General features: G+C 32.0%; 1 protein-coding gene across 10 annotated transcripts in view; it reads right to left on the bottom strand.

Annotated features, from left to right (window-relative positions):
* Positions 1-26,538, bottom strand: part of LOC116767215 (disintegrin and metalloproteinase domain-containing protein 33) — a 230,798-nt gene that overhangs the window by 13,010 nt on the left and 191,250 nt on the right. For all 10 annotated transcript variants that reach the window (XM_061527421.1, XM_061527427.1, XM_061527422.1 and 7 more), the window contains 9 exons: positions 11,404-11,546; positions 8,034-8,229; positions 6,995-7,167; positions 4,484-4,632; positions 3,652-3,836; positions 1,671-1,838; positions 1,258-1,562; positions 986-1,105; positions 641-818 (listed from right to left, as the gene is read on the bottom strand). In XM_061527421.1, the coding sequence (XP_061383405.1) occupies positions 641-818; positions 986-1,105; positions 1,258-1,562; positions 1,671-1,838; positions 3,652-3,836; positions 4,484-4,632; positions 6,995-7,167; positions 8,034-8,229; positions 11,404-11,546 (1,617 nt within the window). The remainder of the gene's footprint in view (positions 1-640; positions 819-985; positions 1,106-1,257; positions 1,563-1,670; positions 1,839-3,651; positions 3,837-4,483; positions 4,633-6,994; positions 7,168-8,033; positions 8,230-11,403; positions 11,547-26,538) is intronic.

Genomic DNA, 26,538 nt, shown 5'->3' with positions numbered 1-26,538 from the left:
GTCTAACTGAAGTAGGGTGAGGATAGTTGCACGAGACTGTTTACTAACGGCATAAACACATCGTACCTAAGCAGGACCTAAAGTTCACCGACGTTAAGTCACAACGACGTGGTAATTACCGAAGTACAACCCCGCATGTCGCTAAGTTATAAGCGTTGGGCGGTTTGATATCTTGAATTATTGGTAGCAAGTATGGACATAAGTCAGAAAGCGTGAAAGATGCCTGTAAGTATAATAGAAAACATTTATCGAGGATATTAAAAAAGTCGATACTAATATTTTTTCCATCATAACCGTATTTGAAGGAAGACAAAAGATAGAATGGCTATATTGTTTGACACTTGTTACTTATAGCAGTAACCGTGGCTATGCACTGAGCAAGTTTACGTGGTTAGACAGGCGGAAGGAAATTTAAATAATATTTAATTAAAAGATTCGAGTTTGCACCTGCACATTGAATGGTTGCCCAAGAACTTTGCGAATTCCATTAATGGAATCAATGAAATGAATGTTGGAAATGCTGAAGATAAAGATAGATTATTAATAAATCTGCACTAAAGTGAATTTGTTATTCAGGACTGAAGCTAAAGTTTCGTCTCTGCTTTAGTGCTGTTAGGGCAAAAATCTCGAAAAAACTCACCCCTTTTGCCGAGCATTCGTTATTGTTATGATCCGTGGGACATTTCGTGTGATCTATGTATGGGAAGATGGATGTGCAGGTCTGGTTGACGCATATCAGGTTGTCACCACACGGGGTGCCATCACGAACCAGCCCCAGGCGCATTGTGTCCGCGAGGTCAGGGACACCAGTTGTTGCTCTGGAATGGTTTAGAAAATAAATTTTACAACATTTTCTTGTTCTCTAATCACAATATCCGTTTTAAAATTTAATCTGCGCTTTTTTAAAAGACCTGTTGATGAAAAGGCATGACCTGTTCAGTAAAATCTGGTAATAAAATGAGACGAAGTACAACAGTCAACTCACTTGCAATCATACTCTTGGCCCTTAATCGTGATAACAGTTCTGGTGTAGTAATCATCCATGCCGGATACTACTGGGTATCTGTTCCCGGATTGACATTGAAGAGAACCGCATCTCACATTCCTGAAAATGAATTTTAGAAAACCTTACTCTTACCCTGTTTTGCGAAATATATTTGGCATTACCATTCTGCATGTTTTTTCTATTTCTAGTTATAACCCATGCAGAGATTCACTTCCGTGTAATTAATATTAAAATATATCTTTAATACTTACTCAGTTTCACATTTCATGAAATTTCCACTCGAATCTTTCCCGCAATGTCCGGTCATCGAACCCTTGGAGTTGAACTGTTCAAAGCACTCTTTATCAGCGCCATTGGCACCAGGACCCCAGATTTTCTCACACTGTGTGGACAGCGTAGGACATTGACCAGCAAAACAATATCCTTTACCGGATTCGCAAGGCTCACCATTCTTTCGGTACGCATCACTTGGACAAGCTCCAGAAAGACCGGTGCACGTCTCTTCTAAATCACACTCATTCGTCGCTTCCCGACAAACTATCCCGCGATGTTTAAGCTAATGACAAGTAATAACAATTACACATTTTACTTAATATTATATAAACAAGGATAATAACAAGAATTTATTCCTTATTAATAATTTTAAGATTTACAGCTGCATTACCTGACACTTTTCACAGCATTCACCCTCAGCACACTGAGCCTCCTTAGTGAGTCTGCAGGTAAAGGGATCGCAACAGGAGTTCATGTGTTGACATTCCGAGATGGTGCCGCAGTCGCATTCCTCTCCCTCATCCAGTCTTCCGTTACCACATTGTCGATGTACCACCAACTAAACAGATGATTTAATGAAATGAATATAAAAATAATTTTAATATACCTTTACTTAAAATCTTACAATGTACATGTGAGGAAAATAGAAAAATTTTATTCAAGGCTAAACTTAAAAAGCGAAAGATAAAGAAATTATTACTCCATAATGCGAACAATGGCTTACGATGAAATGATAAAGCTGTACAAAAACGCCTAGTCACTTAGAACTTTTGTTTAACAGTTGAGATAATAAATAGGTCACAGAAATTAGAGCGAGTTAAAGAATAAAACATTGTATTTTAACTTCCATTTCTTGCAGTTTCTACTTTGTTACATAATTAACTTAAATCTAACGAATATAGCTAAGCGTTTAAAAAACCTTGAAAGAGTACAATTTACGGCTTTGTTGGAAAGTTGAGTTTTTTATTTCTGTTTTTCAGTAAACTCTGAGAACATGCTTCATATTTAAAATGCTAAAATATTTTACGATAGTTTGAAACTTTGTTATACTTATCTTAAACTTACACCGCAAAATGATTATTTTTAGTTTAACATTGTTTTTTGAATTTTTTTAAATTAGAACTAGTTTCAGTACTTCTACTTGCTTGCTGGCTGTCTAGTGTTTGACGAAGTGTTCACGTCTATTTGAATGTAATACAACGATTTCAAAATGTTTTTGTTATAAACCTTCTTTATGAATCTAGTTCCGTAGAAAAAGCTAAATAGACTATTATATTTTTTATTACAAAGTGATAGATGTCGAGTAATGTGTGAGTTCACATAGGAGCAAATATAAAAAAGTGTACTAATACATATATTTTTTCCCGCTTCGAAAATTTTATCACAATTGATAAAAGAATTCTCTGATAACGATATAAACGTACCAAATCGATACGGAAGTGGTAGCCGGGTTATTATTCCCCACTATGTAAATTTATTCCAATATAAACTGGTCTCGGCTCCCGGTCCGCCGGTGTTATTATATATTCGCAAACGAAGAGATAATTCCGAGCGAGGGCAGATTACCATAACTTTTATTAAAGTGGGCTCCACAAGAAGAGAAACAATGCGACCCAACTGATTAATTTTCGCAGATATTTTGCATTCGAATCAAACCTTGTCAACGTCGAAAGTGGAGTGCGAATGACGTCATGGCTCGAGTGAAGCCTGAATTGCGGTGAGGTGTTTAGACGTTCCCAATTATAAATTGAGTGAAGTTTATAGAAGTGATGAATAAAGTCACTTTAAATTAAGAAGTTTATGTTGAGCGGATCTTTGAAATTATATTATAGCTTATCCCCAATCGAATACGGATAGCAACGTTGTTGTTTTAAAATAATTAAATGAACCAATATATTAAAATATTGGATCTTAATCTTTATATGTATGTTATCTTTTATTTCTTAGGTCGATGGCAGCCAAGAAAAAAAAAACAATCAAATTTTAAGAGAAAATACCTTTAAATATATAAACTTTACAACAGTATAATTATATTTAATATTACCGAAGCAAGTTTCAAAGAGCTTAGAAGAGAAAATTCACTAAACAGTTTTCACAGGCTTCGTAATAGACCTAACTTCATTTAAACCAACCGGGAAGCATACTTTGCCTCGTAAGGAATTTAAACCAGTGCCAAGCATGCATAGCGGGAAATATGTTACGCCTTCCCCACGATGGCACGCCACGCTATTGATAGTAGTCATTTTTCGTATAGATCTTTAATACAAAGCTTGTAGTAAAGATAAAGCTTGTACACCGGCGCACGTATAAACATTAATTATAAATAATAAAAGCCATTTCGTTCTATACAATTTTACACACAAAATTCTTACCTCATTGGGTTTATTGAGCAGACAAAGGCCTTGTGAAATTCTAAGCTCGTTGATATAATCATTCTTGGAACACTCGGAGAACTTGTAAGGTTGCACGTTTTCTAACCCTACGATAGACTGGGCCATTATACAGCCGTGCCAGTCACGGCAGAAGCAGTTTTCCCGACCGTCATCGTGACCCATGCCTAGTAATATTGAAATTGAAAACATATAATTATATTAAAAACTAAACACTCAGAAAAAGTGAAATGACTAAAATGATATTTCTAACACATTACCAGATAATTCTAGAAAGCTTTCAGCTTGCAATCTTTAACATGATAGTATATTTTTCTGTACCATACAATCTTATAATGAATGTTGAAAAATTTCGCGTTCCAATTTTTGTAAAACACACGAGATAAAACTCATCTGTTTATCAATGAGCGTCGTGCATCACATTTAGAAACATAAATCCAATACAAGATAAAATAATTGCGATCCCTTTACACGATACTCTAGCATTCTCTGGATGTGACAATACATTTGTTGGTTTCGAATGCCGTATTCAAAGGTTACTTTTTTTAAGGCTGGAGTTCATTACATTGCAAGCTTTACTTATGTTACATATCAATGAATACACAAATGTAATCTTAGTTCCACGATATGGATCTATAGAGTTTTACCGAAACAATAAATAATATGTATAAATTTTTTTCACTGCGTAATAACACAATTATGTTCATAAATCAAAAAAAGTCATTATTAAAAAAAGTGTATAGGATATAATCGTGCCATGTCCAGGAGGCTGAGGTTTGTTCCGTCTGGTTTTAATAAAATAAATGATATTTACCAATATTGTGTCCGATCATATGTGCCATGGTGCCGGCTAAGAGATGAGGCTCGTATGTGTTCCCATCAACTGATATACCCACAGACTTGGCAGTACACATCGTATCGGGAACTGATATGCCAGACTCAAATCCAGGAAAGTTTTGTCCCCTGAAAGATTTTTTCTACATTTAATTGTAACAGAAGCTAATTTGATGTTTCTATTATAATGTTATCAGTAAGCACAGTGTATCAATATCAAATAATGCTAGGAGGACCGCCGCTTAGCTATGAACTTACCACTTTTTCGACTTCAGTTCCGGGTTATATTAAAAACAAATATGTACTGGTACTTGTATGTTACCAAATTTGATAAAAAAAATATATATATTTCATACAAATTGAAATACCCTGTGGCTATAAATGCAAAAATATTGACATATTTGTTCACATGTTCAAATAATTTATCATACACCTGAATATACGGATTTAATATAATAATTATAAATCAAGATAATAAACCAAAACAAAAGAAAAACATTACAAAAAATTACCATACTGAAATGATTTTTCGGTCGATGGTACGAACATAATAGTTAAATAATAATTAATATATGTGCTAGTATTTTTAAGGACATTTTTTTGTGGTTAATATTCACATTTTATTGTTATTTAACCCTAACTTATCTAGACAATCCTTTTCTCATAAAAGCTGACATATTTGGGTTATGTTGGACACAATGGCACAAAAAATAGGTTTTGGGGAAGCCTTACTGGCGGAGTGCTCCTGAAGTGACGTATGTTCAAAATAAGATACTGTAATATAAATCTCTCAGCGTTCTTGTATAAACTTAGTAGTCACCATGATATATTATTATAACATTATAAGGACATTTTGAATGGGATAATGTATGTATGGAACATTTCATTGAAGCTCTTTAGAGTTTACGAAACAGGGCTTTTCAATTATAATAATTTGTATGCATCATATTTTTTCAAACTTATTTTCTGTTTTATATTTTGTATATGAATTTGAATGCTAAAAGAGTGTAAAGATGTAAAGAAAAAAATTGTTATTTTTATATATTTAAATCAATACTTATTTACCCTGTATTAGGTAACGTAAGAGTTTTTTTGATTGATAAAAATGATTCATTCCGACAATTATATTTTGTCTATTTTTTAAGGACATAATTTTTGTAAATAAAGAAACATTTACTGACATATGTGTAAATGATTATAGTGTAGTCATGTAATTCTAGTTATTTCTGTAAATTGACTAGTTAGCAAAATTATTATATCACTACCTAACTATTACATGAATCTAATATAAAACAGATTATCCAATTCTGTGAAGCTTTGAGTATTATTGGCGAATAAATCAGAGATGCTATATGTTTGTTTGTTAGTAACTTGTGCACCAACTTCGACTAATGATCTCACTCGAGGGTACTATCAGTTTCAACTTAAAACTAACATTTCAGATATCACAACTATACTGCGAAAGGAAACATGTGGTGTATGATATTTATTGAAAAAATATTAAAAAAAATCTATTCCTTGCATTTCAATGATGATGTCGATTTAACATAAAGCTCTTTAATTATTAAACTTAAAAATATATTTTTAGATGATATCATAATCTACTTTATATTATCGCCTCCATAAAATATAAATGTTTCTTCAATAAAACAGTCTTTTAGCGACATAAATGATATACACAATATCCCTTAGCATGTAAAATTAATCGTGTCGATCTAAAATGTCGACAGCCAAATTATGACAGGACATCCGGTCGCTGTCGGCTGTTATCGCCTGTTCATCTATCGGTGAATTTGTTAAAATTTGGGGCAACTCTAAAACATGTATTATAATAGACGATATACGCTTATATTGATTTATTATATATTATTGTTATATAGAAATCCTCATCGTTTATTCGTGTTTCAGTAAAGTTTAGTTGAGAGAATTCAACATATGTCTCAAACAGAGCAAAACAAAATCTAAGGAACTAAGCTTCCAGAAGATATCCCTTGAATAGAAATGCAAACGAGTTACTGAACAATTAAAATAAGCGGATACTAAGCTGGTATTTCTCTTTTATGCTGCTCTGCACATTGAAGTGTGCTCACGGATTATATGAACTTCATCATTATAACTGCAGGAGCTTCGGTTTGTACGGCATACTTCGTCAGCGTTCTCAAACAAGTTCTCGACCCGAAATATATTTTCTAGATTTCAATTTAATTCTTGTTTATATATTAAAAGATTTTGATAGATATATAGTTATACCTCGAAATAGTAGCGTACAAAGTAGCGAATTTAACGTTAGCCTTACGTTTAGCATTTATATTCTACATATGTATTATATATGTAAGTGATGTTAAGAGTCTGCATTAGACAAGATTAGTTGTCTAATGGATTTATCTTAAGATGTGATATATTGTTGATTTCTAAATTAAATTAGTAGAAATGAAAACTTTTGTTAAAATTTAAATGTTATTCTATATAAATTAAAAAAAAAAATACTCACGTTAGTAGCTGGGTCGTATCTTTCTCAATCGTGAAGAGTTTTCTTGCTGAGTAGTCACTGAATTTCTGTATGGCTCTAGTGATGTCCTGTTTCTTATCTATATCCGCCTGGTCAGCGCTCTGCCAGGACTCGATGTACACCAGAGACACACGAGTGTTCAGGGTACGGAAGTACTATACAACAATACATTTTCTTGTTTATTTTAAACACAATAACATTTTTAAGAACTTTTCAAATCAAGCTTTTTTCAAATCAACTTTTAAAATCAAGCTGGTACTATAATATCTACTAAGATACATTTAAATTTGCATTCTGTGTATTCCAGGTTGGTCTATATTCTATTAGCACTTTATATGAAACTAAGTCGTATAAACCTCCATTAAACTTATGAACTTCTGACGATAAGTTGGAGGAAGCGTTTCAAATTTGGAGGAGATAATGCATGAACTTACTCTCGTTACGATTTAAGACCCAAGTTAGGGAATCCACAACTTCTTTCTGTCTTTTTTTTTGTTTTAAAACAATCGTTTACTTAAAGTAAAAATATCTCTGTATATCGTACTTATTTATACAGATTTCTCATACTTATAACACAGATATGTGATCGATCGAAGTCTTTTCAGATGGAATAGTCATTTTATTTTTAAATTCGAATTTTCTGACTCAAGAAAAATAAATGAATTGTTTGTAATTTTGAATACAACATCTATAAAGTGAGTTGTTTTTACATTCACAAAATGTTTTTTCTTTTTTGTGCACAGATAAAAATGTATACATCCCTGTACATAGAAGGACAGACTCAAAGTAAATGTTGGCTGTTAAGCCTCGCCCATAAAAGCACTTGAGCAAATGCGTGGCGAAGGGCTCGTCTTGTAGCGTTATGGGGTTCCTTTGTAGGGAAATGTATAAAATGAACGCTTTACGCGTGTTTGGAAAAAGAGCTCCTTGTCTGAGATCGTACTGTTTTGGCTTACAATTTAAATTATCATTCAAAGGCTGTCAAGGTTTTTGTTATAAAGTGACAAATCATTAAACTTACCAAATCAGCGATATTCGCTACTTGGATTGCGTCATGAACGACTTCCGACCGAGTGCTGCCATTTCGTCTGTCAAACATAGCTTTATCAATGACCAGAGCTGTTTCAATATATTTCGTCGTTTCTCGAACATCCCTTTTGAACCTTCTTATGCCCCGGGAACTCAAACCGCTTTTCCACCAATCCATCGTTCTCCCTCTGAAAACATAAATATAGTGTTCATTAAAGAATTTTATGATATTAATTGTGTTGTTTTATGGAAAACCAAATATCCTTAACAATAACCACCCTCCAATTTATCCAAAAAAAATTTTTACGTAACATCACATCATGAATATAATATTGTTCTTTATAATTTTCTTTAAATTGGGAAAAAGAAAAATGGTTGAACGGTAACCTAACCGCCCTTAATTCTTAATCGACTTTATCATTTTTTCCTTCAAGTGCCTCATTATCGGAACAGGGAAATTCGAACGCACTAAGGACCTTCGAGAATATTCTATTGGGCCCATTGGTACTCGTGGCTTAGGAAGGACTTTTTAAATTTATGATTCGTTTCGCTGATTGACGTGGTGAGAGGGCTGGTTTATCATTTGGTACGATGTAAATATAAGGGGTTTGTTTCTTATATTTTTATAATTATCTTTTGCTTAGATCAATCGTCATATGTGGGTTTGATGTAATTTCCATCTTTATCTGTGTCAAGTTAATGAAGACTAATTCATTTCTTTAATGGGTAATAATCATATCATTCATTATTAACGTCTACAAATACTTTTCTTTCCACATAATAATAAATAATTTAAACATATTATTTAGATGTCGGTAATTTTAAATTCATCTACAAAATTCTGCTAAAAGCGAGCTCTTTAAATCATTTGCATATTCCCTAGGAAGTAGCGGCAGAAATGTTCTGATGAAGATTCTAGATAAGTCCTCCCTCAGAACGTTTTAATGATACCTTTGACATCCGCCCCCATTTTGACCCGAAAGCAGAAACCGTATTGGGAAACAAACGTTTCTGGGAATTGCTGAAGATTTATATTTATCTGTCGAGACTTTAGGGATATTTGTCTCAAGAATTTTAAAATATTCATTAGAAAGGTTGGTGATAAAATGATGAATTACTTTGATCACGAAATATATTTAAAAAAATCATAAACTCAGACAAAACAAACATTCTATCGGATCACAGATCTGCTTACATGTAAAATAAAGATAATAACATCAATGAGATAACGAAACATTTAAGGAAACAAATCCCTTGACAAATCACCAACGGAACAAGCTGGAATTATTTCACTCCTTTAAATATGTGTTCTTTTGTTTGTGATACAAGTCGAGATATTACTCTGAGATGTTTGAAGAGCATTGTTCAAAGTGGCTCATTACCATACATTTACAAGGTCCTGAGAAGGTGTGAAAACAGTGTTAAGATGTGGTGATCACTCAATTGAATTAATTGGATTAACGTACGACACCAAAATCTTTTGTATATATATCAATTTAAATTCTCTTGCAATGTATCTCGAGTTCAAGGACCTTAATATATCTCTAAGTATGAATTATGTATGTCCTTTCTTCGCTTACAATGGACGAACGAATGGAGACGCAGCAAAATATTAGGACATGTCGAAATAAGAGGGCATTTCAATTCGTTTAGGCAGAATTTAATATGAGGTCACAGAATAATTTTGTTGATATTTGTACACGTCCTACCGACCTCGGGGATAATGTGGGTTCAGTGAGTTGTAAAATAGTTGGACATAACATATTTTATTCTTTTATACCGCTGATATCTGGGGCGGCTTATTTTGTAAGGGAACCCGGACGAATTGTTGCTTCGAATGAGACGTATGAATCTTTTTTTAAGCATTTGTTATATATATAAAGAAGACGATGTAAACGTATTCTGTGTCATAGAAAGTGGTATTAGGGATTACTTGACAATATTAATAATGTTTTTTTTTGTGAACATTCTATTGTTGGCAGGAGTTTATATATTAATGTATTTTTTCTATTTATTCTATAAAATTTGAATTGCTAGTCTCCTTTATGGAATGTAATGTATGCTTTGGAGTTAGGCAATACTTAATTTTGAAATTACTATTAGATGGTTCGAAGGCGTGAAGAGCGTTTTCAGTATATAATATTTTTTACAAATGTTTTATAAATAAAGATATTTTTAATGTATAGACATTACAAAAATGTCCTCAAGCATCCGAACAATATTTAAACTTCGTTGATACTTCACTGTCTAGAAGTCGGTACGGGAGCGAAATAGTAGGTGTTGGTAACTTTAACCAGTCACTGGTTTTTGTGAGAATGATTTATATTTGATGGTGAAGGGGCGAGTCTGAAAATATTGGTAGTTTATAAAATTACGTTAAAAAAGTAACAAAAGTATTTTTCGTTGTATTTTATTTGAGAAACAGGAATAAATACTTTTTCTTGTTTCATGGACTTGATTTTTTATCACATTAATCGATAATGATTTTATTTAGTTTAAATCATTCAAATAAAATATATTCCAATGTAAGCCAACGTTATCAAAAATTTGTTTTGCGTAATTATATTTGGGAGTGACGCGACGTGTCACTGCCGGCCGGTGTTTGTGGACGACCTGTTTACAGCGTGACACTAACATTAACTAGTTCACGTCGACGTGACGTCAAATCCTGAAAATATTATGAATTTTACATAATATCGTGACGTTAATTCTGTAATAGTTATACCAGTTGGTAAAGAACCCGTAGCGCGGTCACATGGAAAGTCTTCGGGGAACAGATGGCGCCGTCTGGTTTTTTGACGAATGTAGATTGCTGAATAACATCACAAAACTCCGAAATCTATTTTGATGTCATTGAACTGTATCGAAAAAAGGTTTCGCAATCCAAGGAAAAATACTTTGAAAGCATACTCTTTGTTTTGGCACAATTGCGCTTTTTTTTACAATATTTGTAAGTTATCATTGAAGTTATATAAATATAAATATAGAACCTAACTAACTTACTTTGACCTCATTTCATTTAAGATTTCATTAAATATCTACTCTTTCATTCTCACTATGTCATTTATGGTACATTTAAAAATATTATTCGTAACTAGTTTCTGTGACTTTTTTTTATATAATGAATTTTCTAAATATTTGCAACTTTTGGATGTATTTTATTTTTACTTTTGTTGAAATGTTGTTATTTAAATATTAAATATATTTCTTTGATCTACAATTTCATATTGAGAATCATTAAATTTATAGTAGCGTTGGGACGTTCCTTTAAACAAACTTGGAACGAACAAGCAGATGTTCTTCTAGAAAGAAATAGTCTTTGCGTGATGATAGGAATTGAAGAATAGGCATTTTTAACTAACGTATATTCCGTGGCGTCTGTCAGCATAGTCTGAACGAACTCCACATGTTTTGTGCGTCTGTTTTGTTTGCGGTTGTAGTCCAGCTTGTTGCCACACCCTCGGTTCACCTTCGTCCTCGCCTCGAATATAACGTGAGGATGTTTCTGCAAAGGAAACAGTCAGTATTAAAAGTTGAATGATACGGTACTATTAGAATCAATAAACACAAAAAGCATTGTCTCTTTTATCGTGTCCAATAAGAATAACATCATGACATTTTATTTTTTTTCATATCTTTACATATTATTATAATGTTTGTAAACCGTAAAAAATTTTGGAATTTATGTTTTTTCACATATAAAAATGGTTCAATTTAATTTTATTTCTTCTTATGATATATCTTGTAAAATTCCAATGCATAATTTGGAGTGAAGAATTCCAGACTTGCCAAAGTCAATTCGAACTCGGAAAGACAATTTGATTTTCCCATACACCATGTAAGTGCCTTCGCACGTATTGAATAAAATATTGGCGAGTGATGAAAGCCTGAACACGAATTCACTTTCCATTCACCGCTGGAGCCAGGTGAGGGTAATACATAAATTGAATTAAAGGTCCAATCACGTTCGATTTTGCGAGAAAAGGTTCAGTCTCAAATGAAAGGTGTTTTAGCGGCTGTGAGTTTTACGGCGGCTTCCAGCGTTTTTACTGTGATTACAATTTTTTTGCCACAAATATTTGAGCGATAATGTAATGAGTGAGTGAGTGAAGAAGGTGATTAATGTCTGATATAATGTGGTATCTCTCTCAGATACTGGAAACATTAAGTTTGGACTATTTTTTTAAATGAACCAATTATAATTTTGACTTAACTATCGAATAATGTATACAATTTTAATATCGCAGTATTTATTATTAAAAAAATGCGAGCTACTCATAACTTATTACAATTTTTGTAAATTAAAGGACCTTCTTGTAAACCATGTTTTATATCTGATTTCAAATAACATAAACTTTGCTAAGTATTAATCTATTGTAATTTTCATCTTCATCTACTACAGGCGATACTTAGAAACAGGTGAAAATTTATAGAGCAAATAAAGTGCATATAACACAGTTAAGTCATCAGAAGCGCGACTGTGCAAGATGGAGTCCATTGCAATGAAACATGGTCGCAATTTTGTGGGTAAACGCGGCTAAATTGGATATTTCTCGCGCCTCGGGATCGCGGATTTTTTTTTGGTCCGTTACGTTTCAGTTTATTTTTTTATACAATTCTGGTGAAGCTTCCGGCTTAATGGTGTGCCGTAACAATATACACATTGTTTTAGATTGGTTTTGTTTACTGCGCTTTCAAGCAATAAACTTTAATTTTATAAAAGTATATTTCACTTGGCGTAAACTAGTTTTGCTCTAGTCTGTACTTTACTTATATTTTGTAAGTATCATCTTATAAAACATCCTTTAGCTGCTTGTAACGTTTAAAACAAAATATTCTTTATTAACATTGCTGTAAATTAATGTGAATATATTTTTATTTTTAATATGCTACCGCCTACCTTACAATATATACTGTTGTATAACACTAAATGTTATAAAGTACAAAATGAATCACTATCACAAAGCTTTCGTGCGAAATGCTCACAAATTTCTTAGAAAATATTTAACACAGATTTTTATACAAAACTACATGGAAAAAACGAGCCAACGTCACTTGTAATAAGAGCCAGGCTAAGCGCAAAATATATTTACAATATTGCAACGTTTCATATGAAATACAATATAAGAGCATCTTATATTTCTTCATAAACTGTTGGCGTTGGTTGGGAACAACGGTCGTGTCAAAATGTTCAAAATTTGAACCCTATTAACTGGAGATAGAGTTCAAAATATTCATAAGTTACGTCTTTTATTAAGCAATTTATTAGAGAAATTACAAAGGAAAAGAACATCTCTATTATGTGGTTCTTGAAATATAAGTAAAATGAACGTAATCATTCTGCGACACATGCTAGCTTGTTTGAAGTGCTAATTACCAGACATTACTTTTGCTAGCGTCCCTATTTCGAATCCACCGAAAGATCGCAAGCTGAATCATAGTAATTACGGCTTATACGACTAAGGTAGAAAATCCAAAGCGGCGCAAAATGTTAATAACATAACTACTGTTGCAAAGAGTTCTTTGATGCTGAGCTGAATATATTTTAATTCCTGTTAAGGCTGTGTGTAATCCTGACATATGTTTCTATATTTACCGAGATATCTCTTCTACCTTTAAAATTCCCCAGTATGTTTTCCTTTCATCACAAGCTATCTCAGATGGATGCAGATTTTTTTAAACATCAAAAGCTTTTGTGTAGACAGCGGTCTATCTAATTTAAGGCAAAGATAGAAGATGCGGGTAGTTTGAAACTCATCTTGTGCATACACTATTAGCATATCAGATAGCTTGCTCCTGACTGAAAATAGCGGAAAATGCAAGAACTAACTAGTGAATTACAGAGCATATGACTATGCATAATCAAGTTTTAAATACATATTATATTCGGGTTGAAAGTTGGCCGAGCATCAGTTTAATGATTGCAAAATTGATTTCCTCGTATAAATCTACCGTCATACGTGGTTTAAAATATTAAACCCTTTCAAAATTGTATTGCTATATAATAGTTATCAAATACAAAAATATTATTAATTATAAATCTTAAACCTACGTGAACAAAATCAATTGCACCTCACAATTGATATCAAATATAGTACAATGTGCCATTCCGGCCGCTCGTCCCCGCCATTCGGTTTTCGTTTCATCATTGTCACTATGACGAATTGGACTCATTTGGCCGGACACTTCGAAAGGCTGGCCGGATAGGCCCCGTTCTTTAGACTGGGTAACATATTATTTATTTTGCGGAAATTTCTTATTATATGTGAGTATAAGTCTTAAAACTTTACTTCACCTCCTCTTCTATTATTATTTACAGTAGATCGGTTCCTATCAATTATTTATTTTATTTTGTTGACATTTAGTTTATAAATAAAATTTAATGAATTTATACCGTACTAATAGACACTGAATATAAAATACTTTATTACCGTCGTCTCCATAACAGGTTAAAAGATAACTTTTTTATAAAAAAAAAAAACTTAATATATTTATATCAAAGGAAGTAGTGGCCTTAATTTAATCGCTTAACATGGTAATCCGTTTAAAATAAACCTGTAATTTTAGTGGTAATATATGGGAAGTCATCCAATACTTACGAATTCTCCCCCTGATAGTGATTTAAAGTAGGATGAAGTATAAGATTTAATTCAAGTCGATAGTTTTATGGTTGTAATATAGAACGCTATTTGAAGATTAAATTTTAAGGTTTATGACTTATAAAGTCGAATAGAAGGGAGCTTTATTTATTGCTTATAATGATGGCTGTAACGATTACATTATACTTGCTATAGTTTGAGAGTCATTGAACGTTTATTGGAGTTATTTTGATTTTAATATCAGCAAGTCCCCTTAAAAAATTATGGGTATCGTTCTTTAGTCTCTATCGTATAGGCATGTTAAATATTTTATACAAGGAATGTATTGAATAATACACATATTAAAACAGTGTCTGTAGTTTGAATGTAAACAAAGTTAATTTACTATCCGTTCTAGTAAATACCAATTAATTGCGTGATTAAAACACCCCCACCGACCACAAGGTAAAATCAACTCAAACATAAGTACATTGAATTGATTTCAGCACAGCATCTAGGTTTGCTATTCCAACAGTGTCATGAGAAAGGCGAAGAGACAGCCGTGGTCCTTATCACGTATGGAATAAAGGCTATAAAAGAGCGGTATACAATCACGGGTCAACTACATTGACCTGAGCTCGTCGGATGCAATTTAGTTTTCGACTCTGCGGTACTCTGAGGCGATCCGATTCTGGGTTAGCTCAGACTTAGTCCGTACTTATTAAGTTCTATTACGTAATCGTAATAACAGAAGCTTCATGAAGGCTTTGTTAACTAACATACTCACTCACGTATATACACTCCGGGTTATTGTGAGTAAATCAAATTCAAATTTCATTATATTCTTAATTACTTTAACGTCTTAGGAAACTTTTGAAAAGCTCTCTCGTATGTGACAACGTAATGCTCTGACGGGAAATTTTACAAATTAATATATAATTAATTGAGAGCTTCACCGTTACAATCGATGACATTTCCTACTAAAGCCATTTACGGGCATTATTTTTTGTATTTGTAATTCATTATCTCTTAAACTGTGTTTAAGAGTTTTCTTAATTAGTAGACGTCTTTTCGAGTACATTTATTAGTTTTATCGTTCTAGAATATTTATTTTGTCGCTCCCCATTTGTAAGACAAGCTGGTTTAATAAATCATTTCTAATTTGCTGTTATTGTGTAAACAATATAATGGCTTGGTTATTTACATCCAGCTTTTTCAAGATGTTAAGAAAATAGGAATATATTTTAGATCTTTGGTATGTTTTAAAGAGTTAGCTTTTTTAATTGACATGGACGTTGAAGACTGAAAAATGATAAATAATTTAGTTTACAGTTGTAATAATATTATTACTTTTAAATTTTTTTGTATCCATTTTCTGTGTTTTTTTTCTTTAAATAAAAAATATAGAATTTATTATCACAAAATTAGACAGAAACTTTTTGAAGTCAAATATTTTTTGGCATAAATAATTTATCTTATATATTTACTTAAATCATCTTATTAGCATGGACGTGACATTCAGACAGTCATGAGATCTCCATAAAATCCTCATTAAAGATTGTAATTTTTCAGTTTAGTAAAACTTATCAGAAAAGCTTGAAGGTAACTTTTTAACTCTCTTCATACAAGTCCACACCCACGTGCTAACTAAATCTATCTATTATAATTATTATTATTATTCTCAAATAATCCCACATCAGTGATAACAAATCTCGGGGCCCTTGTTAATTTCATCCCCGGGGCGATGCGATAACAAACTATTTGTATTGACAAACATATTATAACACACTGTTTACACTGTATAAGTGTTTTGATTTCAATAAGAAAATATTTCAAGCAATATGTTATATGTTATTTTATATTATGAATCGGGGCTTCAATTTTATTTCATGTTAGAAAAAACTTTGTTACGTAATCATAATCCCAAATCCATAATCCATAATCCCAAAGATTTCAACAAGTTTATGAAGACAGTCACATAAAAGTTGTTACAATGTTAGAATAGATGACATAAGATATAAAACATGCATTTAAACAAATAGTCAGTATTTTAGTCATTAATTATCTTTCCTATAGTGAATTAATTATATTATAATTTTAGGTTGTACTAACAATTTAGCGTAGCGTTTGTCGGGCGTCACAGTGAAACGCGTTGTGATCAGTGACGTCAGTGGACCGTGATTAACGCAATTGTATGAAACAGCATCGTATTGTTTACATTAGTTTTCATAATTCCGAATGAATGAATACAGAAATGTTACGGTTAAAAATTTATTTTCATTAAAGTTAACATTAAAACGGCTTTATGAAATGAGAATACTCTATCCTATATCGAACTAATAGTGTTACATAAAACAGTCCTGCAATGATGCACTTTATGGTAAATATATATAACATAATTGATTTTGTAAGTCTGTCACTAATAAATGTGTTCTAGAACGTCGAGACGGTTAAGTTCGTGTCAAATGAGCAACATTGTAGTCTGATTTACTCGGACTGTCCATATAAAACAATTGGTGAACAATTTGTTCTGATTATTGACTGATTCATTCACTTAAGAAACGACACACATATTAAGACGTATCGCTCGGAACGTGGGTTATCTCCCGCTATAAATCACCGTTCTCACACGGAATATAGAGGGCAAATGTTTGCGCTTTGCTCAGGTCATAATTTAACCCTGGCCCGCTCTGTGATATATCATAGTGTGTACAATGTTCGGAACAATTTTTTTTGCTAATACGGACGATGTGTGGTAAATTATCATATATCTGTCATATGTATATTTTGTAAAATAATTCTCAGTATCACGCAAACTGTTAATACCACTGCAACGTTGTGGTGCGACAGGTGACATCCGTTACTAATTGTGAAATAAAAACGCGAATAAAACTGGACACATACTAAACTATTTTTTATTATACGAATATTTTTCACAGAACTCTATCTGTATGACAGAAAATGGCTGTGAGCGTAATATGAGGTGTTATTCAACGTTTTACCTTAATATTAAATATTTATTCTTTGTGTATAACTGAAAGGCTTTAATGATCTCTGTAGTCCAAATTTACAACATGTGCCACATGCCCTTATAATTATGTTGGTGATTACACGAACAGTTCTCATGCTCATTGTTCTTACATTACGACGCAGTTGGCTCTAATTGAGATATAATAATGTAAAAATATATTCCTAAAATATGCTTAGGAAATACAGTATCATTGGTGGATATGAAAGAATACACACACACCACATACAATAAGTTCAATAACAGAATACAAACGAAATATTAAAATAATGGTTTGACAAAATATAGCAAATAATAAATTTTGTGAAAACGTCTTACAGAATGCGCATAACATATAAATGAAGAATGATACTGAGGTTTCTTAAAAATATACAATTTGAAGAGAAATTAAGTGCATTTGAAACGAAAGGAGATTTTAAAATTAAATATGCCTCGAAAGAATAAAATTGTGAAAGAATTCATAATGAAGTTATTTGTGTAACATAATAAGGGGTGTTTATTCACTGTCGGTCTTAAAGCATCGTGTATGGGTTGTGTGAAATATCTAGTACCTATTTACGACAGACAGAATTTATCGCGACGTCAGGCAAATGACCTCACAGTGCGGACTTCACTTATGGCTGTATGTTTTAAAATGCAAAATGTTCAAGAAAATTTCATATTTTTTGATGTCTTCATAAATCAGGACTCGCCGGAAAGACATAATTATAGAAGGTAACGAGTTTTTTTTATATTAGAGTGACTGAATATTTTGTTTGTCTGTAAAATAAAACGTTTAAAACACCTGTAAGGGTCCAATCACAAGGCATAAAGGGTAATAAATACGGAGTGTATTATTGTTCACTTTGAAAAAAAAAAAACATAATTCGTTCGGGACGGTGCCGTGTCCTCGTTTGTCACTTTGTTTATGTTATTGGCTGAGATTCGTCCCTCGGATACGGGTACAGAAAAAAGAGCATTTACCTTTCAACTCATATATTTTGTAAAAAAACGTTTTGTATAAATTAACTTATTATAGACAAGCTCGATTCTGAAGTGTAGATATATACCTATAGCGTTATCCTACACGCGAGTGGTCTTTCTTACTTATTTACAGCTTGCAACACAATATATAGTGTGCTTGAAACTCGACTGTCAGTTTTATAGTAACGTTTCACTGTGGATACATTTTATAAGAAGTTTAAATAACATGTTTTCTGAATGTATCTGAACAATTTTCAAGAGAGAGAGAGAAGAGAGAATCTATATCTTTAAATAAGAATGTTTGTCCCTTTCAATGTTTTGTGAAAGATTTGTCCAATGTTATTTTTGATTTGAATTTTTTATCCGAAAAGGCACAAGTTATAAACAGTGAGTGAGCAGCAGGTGTTTTCCCAGACCCCTCACTCATTACTGTTAGCTGGGACATATTTATTGCTTTTTAATTTTATTTATAGACCGACCTGTTTTCGAATGATCTCGTACTTACAGACCTATATTTTTTGTATAACAAAACGCAGCCTGTTTCTGTTTTGTTAAAATATTTCTAAGGAAACTATAATTTAATAAGAATCCATATAAGAAATCTCTATTTCTTATACACGAGAAAAATCCTAATCTAAACTAATGAAAAATATCTAAAATAATGAAAGTTTAGAGTTATTTTAACAATGAATTCAATTTATATAAAATACAGTAGGAAATAAAAAATCACAATATATTTTTTTCATGATGCAAACGGTGTAAATGATGACTGTTGTCCTGACTAGCCCTAACATCGGACATCCAAATACTAGAAAGAGAATATTGTAAAGCCATGACCAGCAATATCTTTGGATATCTGAAATACACCGGGTTTCATCCATTTGGGTCCATTTACTCTCAATTGGGGCCATTTTGAGCCATTAAAGGCAAAATCGAGCAAAGAGTAATTGCCCGCGCATCGCGAGACCTTCGCTATCGTTTTTTTGGAAGATTTATGAGATGAGATAAAGAGTATAGACGAGATAACTTAAATTGTGTATACTCTTATCAAGACCCGAAAGATTCATTTAACGGGTAAAGGTTAAGTCTTTACCTACACATTCAGGGTTTCCTTAAACTTTAAATGTACTGATTTAGTTACGAAATACAATAGTGACGTGAATGTAGTTTATTTATTTTTTATTGCACTTTTTTCCGTATTTTTTATTATATTTTTTTCTTTAAAAAAATAATTCCATAAGTACTTTTTTCTAGAGTACTACTATTTTTTATCCTTCTATTGTTGTAAGTAAAACGTTCACATCGAATAAAAAATATTATTGTGATGAATTCATATTTCATAATATTATTAAAAAATATATATATTTAAAATTAAAATTGAAAACGCAATGAAAAATGTTACGACAATTGAAAATCCCATTGAATTTTCATAATTTTCTTTAAAGAGTTAAGCAAATACAGTAAATTCAATCGTTATAAACAAAATTAACCTTCATCAAGCTGCTAGTAAACGGATTAGCGCTTCGTAAAACAGTTTTTGGCAACCCTAAAGTTGTACGGGATGTTAGGGGCAGCGCTATTTTTGACAGGGAAATTGTTTTCGTTCGGGCCCCGGAGTCAGAGCTATTTCCCGACTCAAAATGTTAAAGTTTTGCCCTAATTAATTAGTCGGACGTTTTGGAAATTAGCAAAAATACACGTGATGTTCAAACTCAAACACGTGTTATGGAAAAATGTCGGTAAAGGATTATATGCAGGTTTTATTGTAACGAAACAGACAAATAAATATATGAAGAAAATAAAATGCGATCTATTTAACTTAGGACATTAATTGAACATGAATAAGTAAATCAAATTAAAGGGACATATACTAAAAGCTAGTCGGTTTAATCCCATCAACACAATGACATCGTATCAGATAGCGGCAATGCGATGTACGCTCTAAGTGACAACTCACTTGAAATACGGACAAGGGATTCAAAGGTAATCAAATCTCAATAAATTTACATTTTGTGGTCACTTAGTCTACATTACTAAATGTAGACTAACAGTATGTCACTTTTTGCTGGTAATTGTGCTTATCTAAACATATGCAGTAATAATTACTCGTGAAAGGCTTTGATTACGAAATACCAGTTCACGTCGCCATTTAAGCGGATGTTTATGTCAAATGATAGTAAGCCTCATAAGATATGTTGATCTTTCGAGTCGTGTATAACTTGCACTATATCATGATTTTGATATTATTCCAAAGCAAAATCATTTTGAAGATGAGAAACACGAAGTCTCCGCGTTCTATGCATTAAATAAATTGGTTTTAAAAACAATATGGCACTAAGCTCTACTCAGAATAATGAGTTCAACGCCAGCAACTTTCCCACGAATAGGATAATGATTTCGGTTAAAAATTATGAGAATCGAGCGGCCATAATATTAAAACGACTTCTATTTATTTGCTCGAATATTTAAACTTAAAAGCACGAAATTCCATATACCATAACACCGACTATATGTCCGGCGTTATAATGATTTCATTAATATTTTACAAACTAAGCTGATTTACAATCGTTAAGTTATTATTGCTGTTATAGGAATTAAGTACATGTATTACTATGAGTTGTGTTTTGTTATGAAGCTATTTTTTAGTCAATCTTATAGTGAAAAATGTATGAGCGTTGGAAACGATAATACGTGTGGAAAGGAATCAAATTGTGAAAGAGTAAAAGAATAAAACGCTCTACGGATATGTTTAAATATTTCCCAGCGTCAGTAAGAAGAGTGTCATGAAACTAATAATAAGAATAAATTTAATATGTATGCAAAGTACAAGATTCTATGGTTTTACATTATAATTAATTTACTTCTAAGGTGGATCTAGAATCATTTGAACTCGTAAAGATTACCTGTTTACACGACACCCCGCGGTGCGATTAAATCGTAAATTACGAAGCGTCTAACTTCTCGGAACTTATAATTGCTTTCTGTGCGATATCTGGAGACAGGTGACCTACATCTTATTAATGACGCACACATATTATTTATAATTTATAACTGATGCGAACTCTAGATTAAGACGAGCTGTTATTGAGTGAACGCACTCATTTAATCGGTTTATTTATTTATATGCCAATGATTCACGAATTACAGAAGTATTTTATAATGTTAGGTATATAAAGACGTTTAATATGATGATATATCTCTGTATTAACATTATACGCGGCAAGGATAACATGCGAAAAACAAGAAAATCTAAATATGTATGTAGCTAAAACTAAATAACAAAATTATTCTTTCGCATCCTCTGTCGTAAAATTTTAAGTAATCGTAATAAAGTATTTTACGTTTTCGTAATTTACTTTTAAGTCTAACATTAGAAATTATTAACAAAATTAAATTCAACATATCTTAATTCCATTAAAGTCGAATTTAATTTGCTTTCCGATCCGCTATGAAACCGAACTAAATTGTACGGAGCGCAAAAATACATTGATGTTTTTGCTCTGAATTTTTTCGTATATAAACTACTTTCAAAGTTCGTTTCATAGCAGTTGATACACACACACAGACACACACACACACACATAGTACACACACAGTGTGTGTTGTACACACAGTTGTGTGTACAACAGTCTCACATAAAACGTGATTCGATTGAAAAATAATAATCCGTGGAAACGGGCGCGTCATCCTAGTAATGAATACGGGTAAAATATATCCGGCGATCGAAATTAAATTCCCCGGGATACCGTGAGAGTATTACTGCGGATGGTGTTGGGTGTCGTGATCGGGGCCTCGTGGCGCCTCGTGTTCATAAAAATGAAAATAACGGCCGCATGGTAGCGTTCCGTCGGAACACGGAAATGAAAAATCAACGGAACAAATTTGGAAAAATTGTCCCGAGACCCAGGGATACTGTGTCCCGGGCGGCGTATACTACGCAAATTGATACCGGCATATACTGTGGAATATTAATACAACAGTTTTTACCTCATCGCACTTGTTTCAGTTTCATTTTTCGCTGGATTAAATTAAAGTATTTGAATACAGAAATTTTTTTCACAATTTTCCTCAATCAGCTCTCAAAAAACAGGTAACAGCTATGTAATATGATATTCCCCGAATTATATATAGACATTTCGTTTATTCTTAACGAATTCGAGCGAAAAAAACCTTTGAACGGGTCCGTTTAATTTCGGTTTATTAATGTATAATTGGACATCCGATCCCATTATACATCTCCGATAAATTAATGTACAAACCTAGTTATTTTAGGTAAAAACAAAAACTCATAAATAATTCAGGAGGCTCGTTAAAATATAACGAAGCGATAGCAATCTCGATTGAGATATAAAAAGCTTGATTGAAAAATGTGATCTGAATACCGACGTTGATGTTTAAGTCGACTGTTGGTTTTAATCGTGATCAAATTTAAATAACACTTGAAAAACACACAAAGTTCAAGCGATTTAATTTAATTCCTACCTCCGTTATAGTGGATAATCTTTATACTATAATGTCATTGCAGTTAAAAGATACGAAACGAATATATGGCGTCTTGAAGTTTACTTAGTGTGTTTATTTTTATTAAAATAAATTTTATTAATGTGTAAATATTAATAGTTAACTGACAAGTAATAATTATTAGTGATATCTATAAATCCGGCGATTTTAGACCGAATAGTTCGAATTACACGAAGAAACATATTTTACAAACCAATTCGCTTTGTTTAAATTAGTTAATTCTGTGAACTGGTGAATATTGACCTCATACTGGTGTTGTGGTCGTCAAAATGTTTGATTTACTGCTTAATTTACACTAATTTTAAGGTCATTATTTGTAAAATTGATTCAATATACAGGAAATTCAATTTTCGGTTACTATGCGTTTTTTATTATTTTCTAACCACATAATCGGCTCGGACGCTCATCTCGTCTGCCGGGGATCGCGAATGCACTATAAGAATCGAAACGTCGGGATTATGTAGCTAAACAATAATAATAAAAAGACACGTAGTATCCGAAAAAAATACTTTCATTTATGATTATAATTAATGTAAGATATTGTCAAAAAAAAATCCGACTTACGGTTTTTTGTTGCCATTAGCAAAAAAATATTGTTCAAATGTATTCGATACAACAAAACTTTTATTTGAGAATGCCGTCATTGCATACAATCATATTGATTTAAATATATAACCTTTAAGCGACGTAAAAAATTATCATTCAATTGCACTTTTACACGTTAATTAACACCTGTATTTCATAATTTCATGCGCCACAGCGTTCAGTAATGAAAGCTAATAAGCGGAAAGTGAAAAAAATAGTTCGTTAATTATGTGTTTGTAATTGATTATAATAAATCATTATTTGCATATATGAATGTAGTAATTTGTTTGTTGTATGTAGTCGTGTTTGTATTGGTTAAGGGAAATGATTTTTGTAATATAATAAATTTGTTTTTAAAAAAGCATAAAATTCAATGAGTGCGTTTGTCTTTGGCGAGTACATCTCGTCAACTCGTTTTATTTAAAGCAGGAAAATGATTATATGACGATGGTTTAGTTGTCTTTGTTTGTTTTATCATATATATATATATATATATATATATATATATATATATATATCGTATCGTATATATATATATATATAAATATATATATATATATATATATATCATCAAATAAATGTACTTTGAATAACCATAAAGAGATTAAGCTTAATAATAATTAAATAAACGCCTTTATTCCATTCGACAAACCTCCTCGTGTTGTCTCCACACGGTACTCAAGATTATGAATCGCTGAACAAATAAAAACATCGACATTGGCAAAATATTCCACGATGCCAGTGCGAATGAAGCCTTAGCTTTAAAAAGATTAATTTTCGAACTAAACGAAATCAAATATAATTGAAAACCCTTAACGAGTGTTAGCTGTGATATTTAATATTATTTCATTACTTACTTATTTGTGACGTTATTATTGAAAAGTCAGTTACATAATATATAAATTGTTAGTGATTTGAACTATCTTATTAGTTTTGATAAGCAAAATATTTATTTAATTGTGTTTTATATGGAAAATAAAAAAAAACAAGCTTAGAATATATATATAGGTATTGTATTTACACAACAGCTCGACGTTTTATTGTTGTTATTTAATAAAACGTACCAAATAAAAAAATTATGCATAAATTTTTAATTTTTACTGAAAAAAAATTTTTAGTTCCGGTTCATTGTAATATTTATGCCATAAATTTTTATATACGTTAATAAAATAATAGAAGTAATTTTTATAAATGAAATTAAGTTTTTCGGAAACTACGCTTTTTCTATTTTATTGGAAACCATCCGCTTTTTATTATTTTATATTTAAAAACGTGATCGCGTCGTTTCGGTACCTTACAGCGACTAGAAAATACAAATCTAAAAAAGCGATTAGTAGGTTCCAAAAAAATAAATGTCATCCATATAATCCACAAATAATCACATTTCTATGTTGTAATGTTTAAAATTTCCAAAAATCCCCAACTCCAATAACATCACACGTACAATGTATGTGTGTAGTTGACAATAAAGGGATTGGCAATAACGGTCAGGAGAAGTTGGTACGAGTCATGCTGGAGACATGATTAATGTGACCGCGCTCGAACACTTAGAATAATTGTCATTTATCAGGAGTACAGCCGGGGGATATTTATATAGGGAACCAGATGCTACGTTTAGTTTTTTGTATCACTTTAAAAAGCTTCCAAGAGATGTGAATCTTTTTGTCACTTCCTGTATATATGCTGACATTAAAACTAATCGTCATGTTTATATAATTAATCGATATAATTTTAAATTCTGACAAATTTAATACTTTTTTTTTTTATTTAATTACATTCTTCGTTTCAAATAGCAATATCCTCTAGCGTTATACGAAGAATTTTTTATTTATTTTAATTATAATCGTCACATTAGAACTGCATTGCCATATATGTTAAAAAAATGCCGTGAACTGCGACGGTCATTAAAATTCGTCATAAATTTGGCTCTGAATGTTTCATTCCTGTGATTCAGGATCTCGTCTTATCAAAACATAAATGAGAATGCAAACGTAATCTGTAACATCACGAGAGTGTTTCAGAAATCTTATTAAATATTATATTCCCTACTTTAAAAGAAAACGTTCTCGGTTCAAGTGCTTCGTGAAATGAATTTATCCTCTTTTGTTTATAAACAGGGAGCAAATAAATCTCCAGCATCCCGATCCTCAGAGTGGAACGAATTAAAATTCATTTAAATAATTTATACAAGAAAATAAGATAAAAGCTCTACGTATAATAGTTGAATAAATGGAGGCTTATACAATATATGTACACATTTAATATGGCTTTATTAAATCAAAATTATTTATTTTTAATCCAATTTCATCAGCAGTCAGAAATCAATTTTGCATTTTAATAATACCGTAATCCAATAAACGCGCCCGCGCGAGCTCAGACGAAATTACAATTCACTCCGCGCATAATTACAAGTAATCGGCTGTAATCAGCTGTAATCAAGCGAACCTAATGAGTTCCTGAGTGCTAAATAATTCGGGGACCGAAATACTATTCGAGCTTTACGTTTGATTCGGTTTTTGTCTTTTCAATGCTTCAGTAGTTTCAGTTTTGCTCGTTTGAAAGACATTTTTTTGAATTTAAAACTATGATAATACTCCTCCGACTGCCGGTATTCACTCGTTAGAAGACTAATCAGACCCGAACTGTTCTTACGTCAAAAATAAACAGATAAAACACTTTATCACTGGCTAAGCGGGAAAAAAGCTTTAAAAAACAGCATTCCTCTCATTTCATCCACAAATCCATGGCTTGTAGGTCAGTAAATTTATGCAGCGGGTCACCGCGATAAGGGTCTAGGATTATCTCGCAGTTGACAAATGCCC

Source organism: Danaus plexippus (genome assembly GCF_018135715.1).
Source record: "Danaus plexippus chromosome 9 unlocalized genomic scaffold, MEX_DaPlex mxdp_26, whole genome shotgun sequence".
Taxonomy (NCBI): Eukaryota; Metazoa; Arthropoda; class Insecta; order Lepidoptera; family Nymphalidae; genus Danaus; species Danaus plexippus.
The sequence above is the reverse complement of the archived record's forward strand: the minus strand, read 5'-3'. Positions and strand labels throughout refer to the sequence as shown.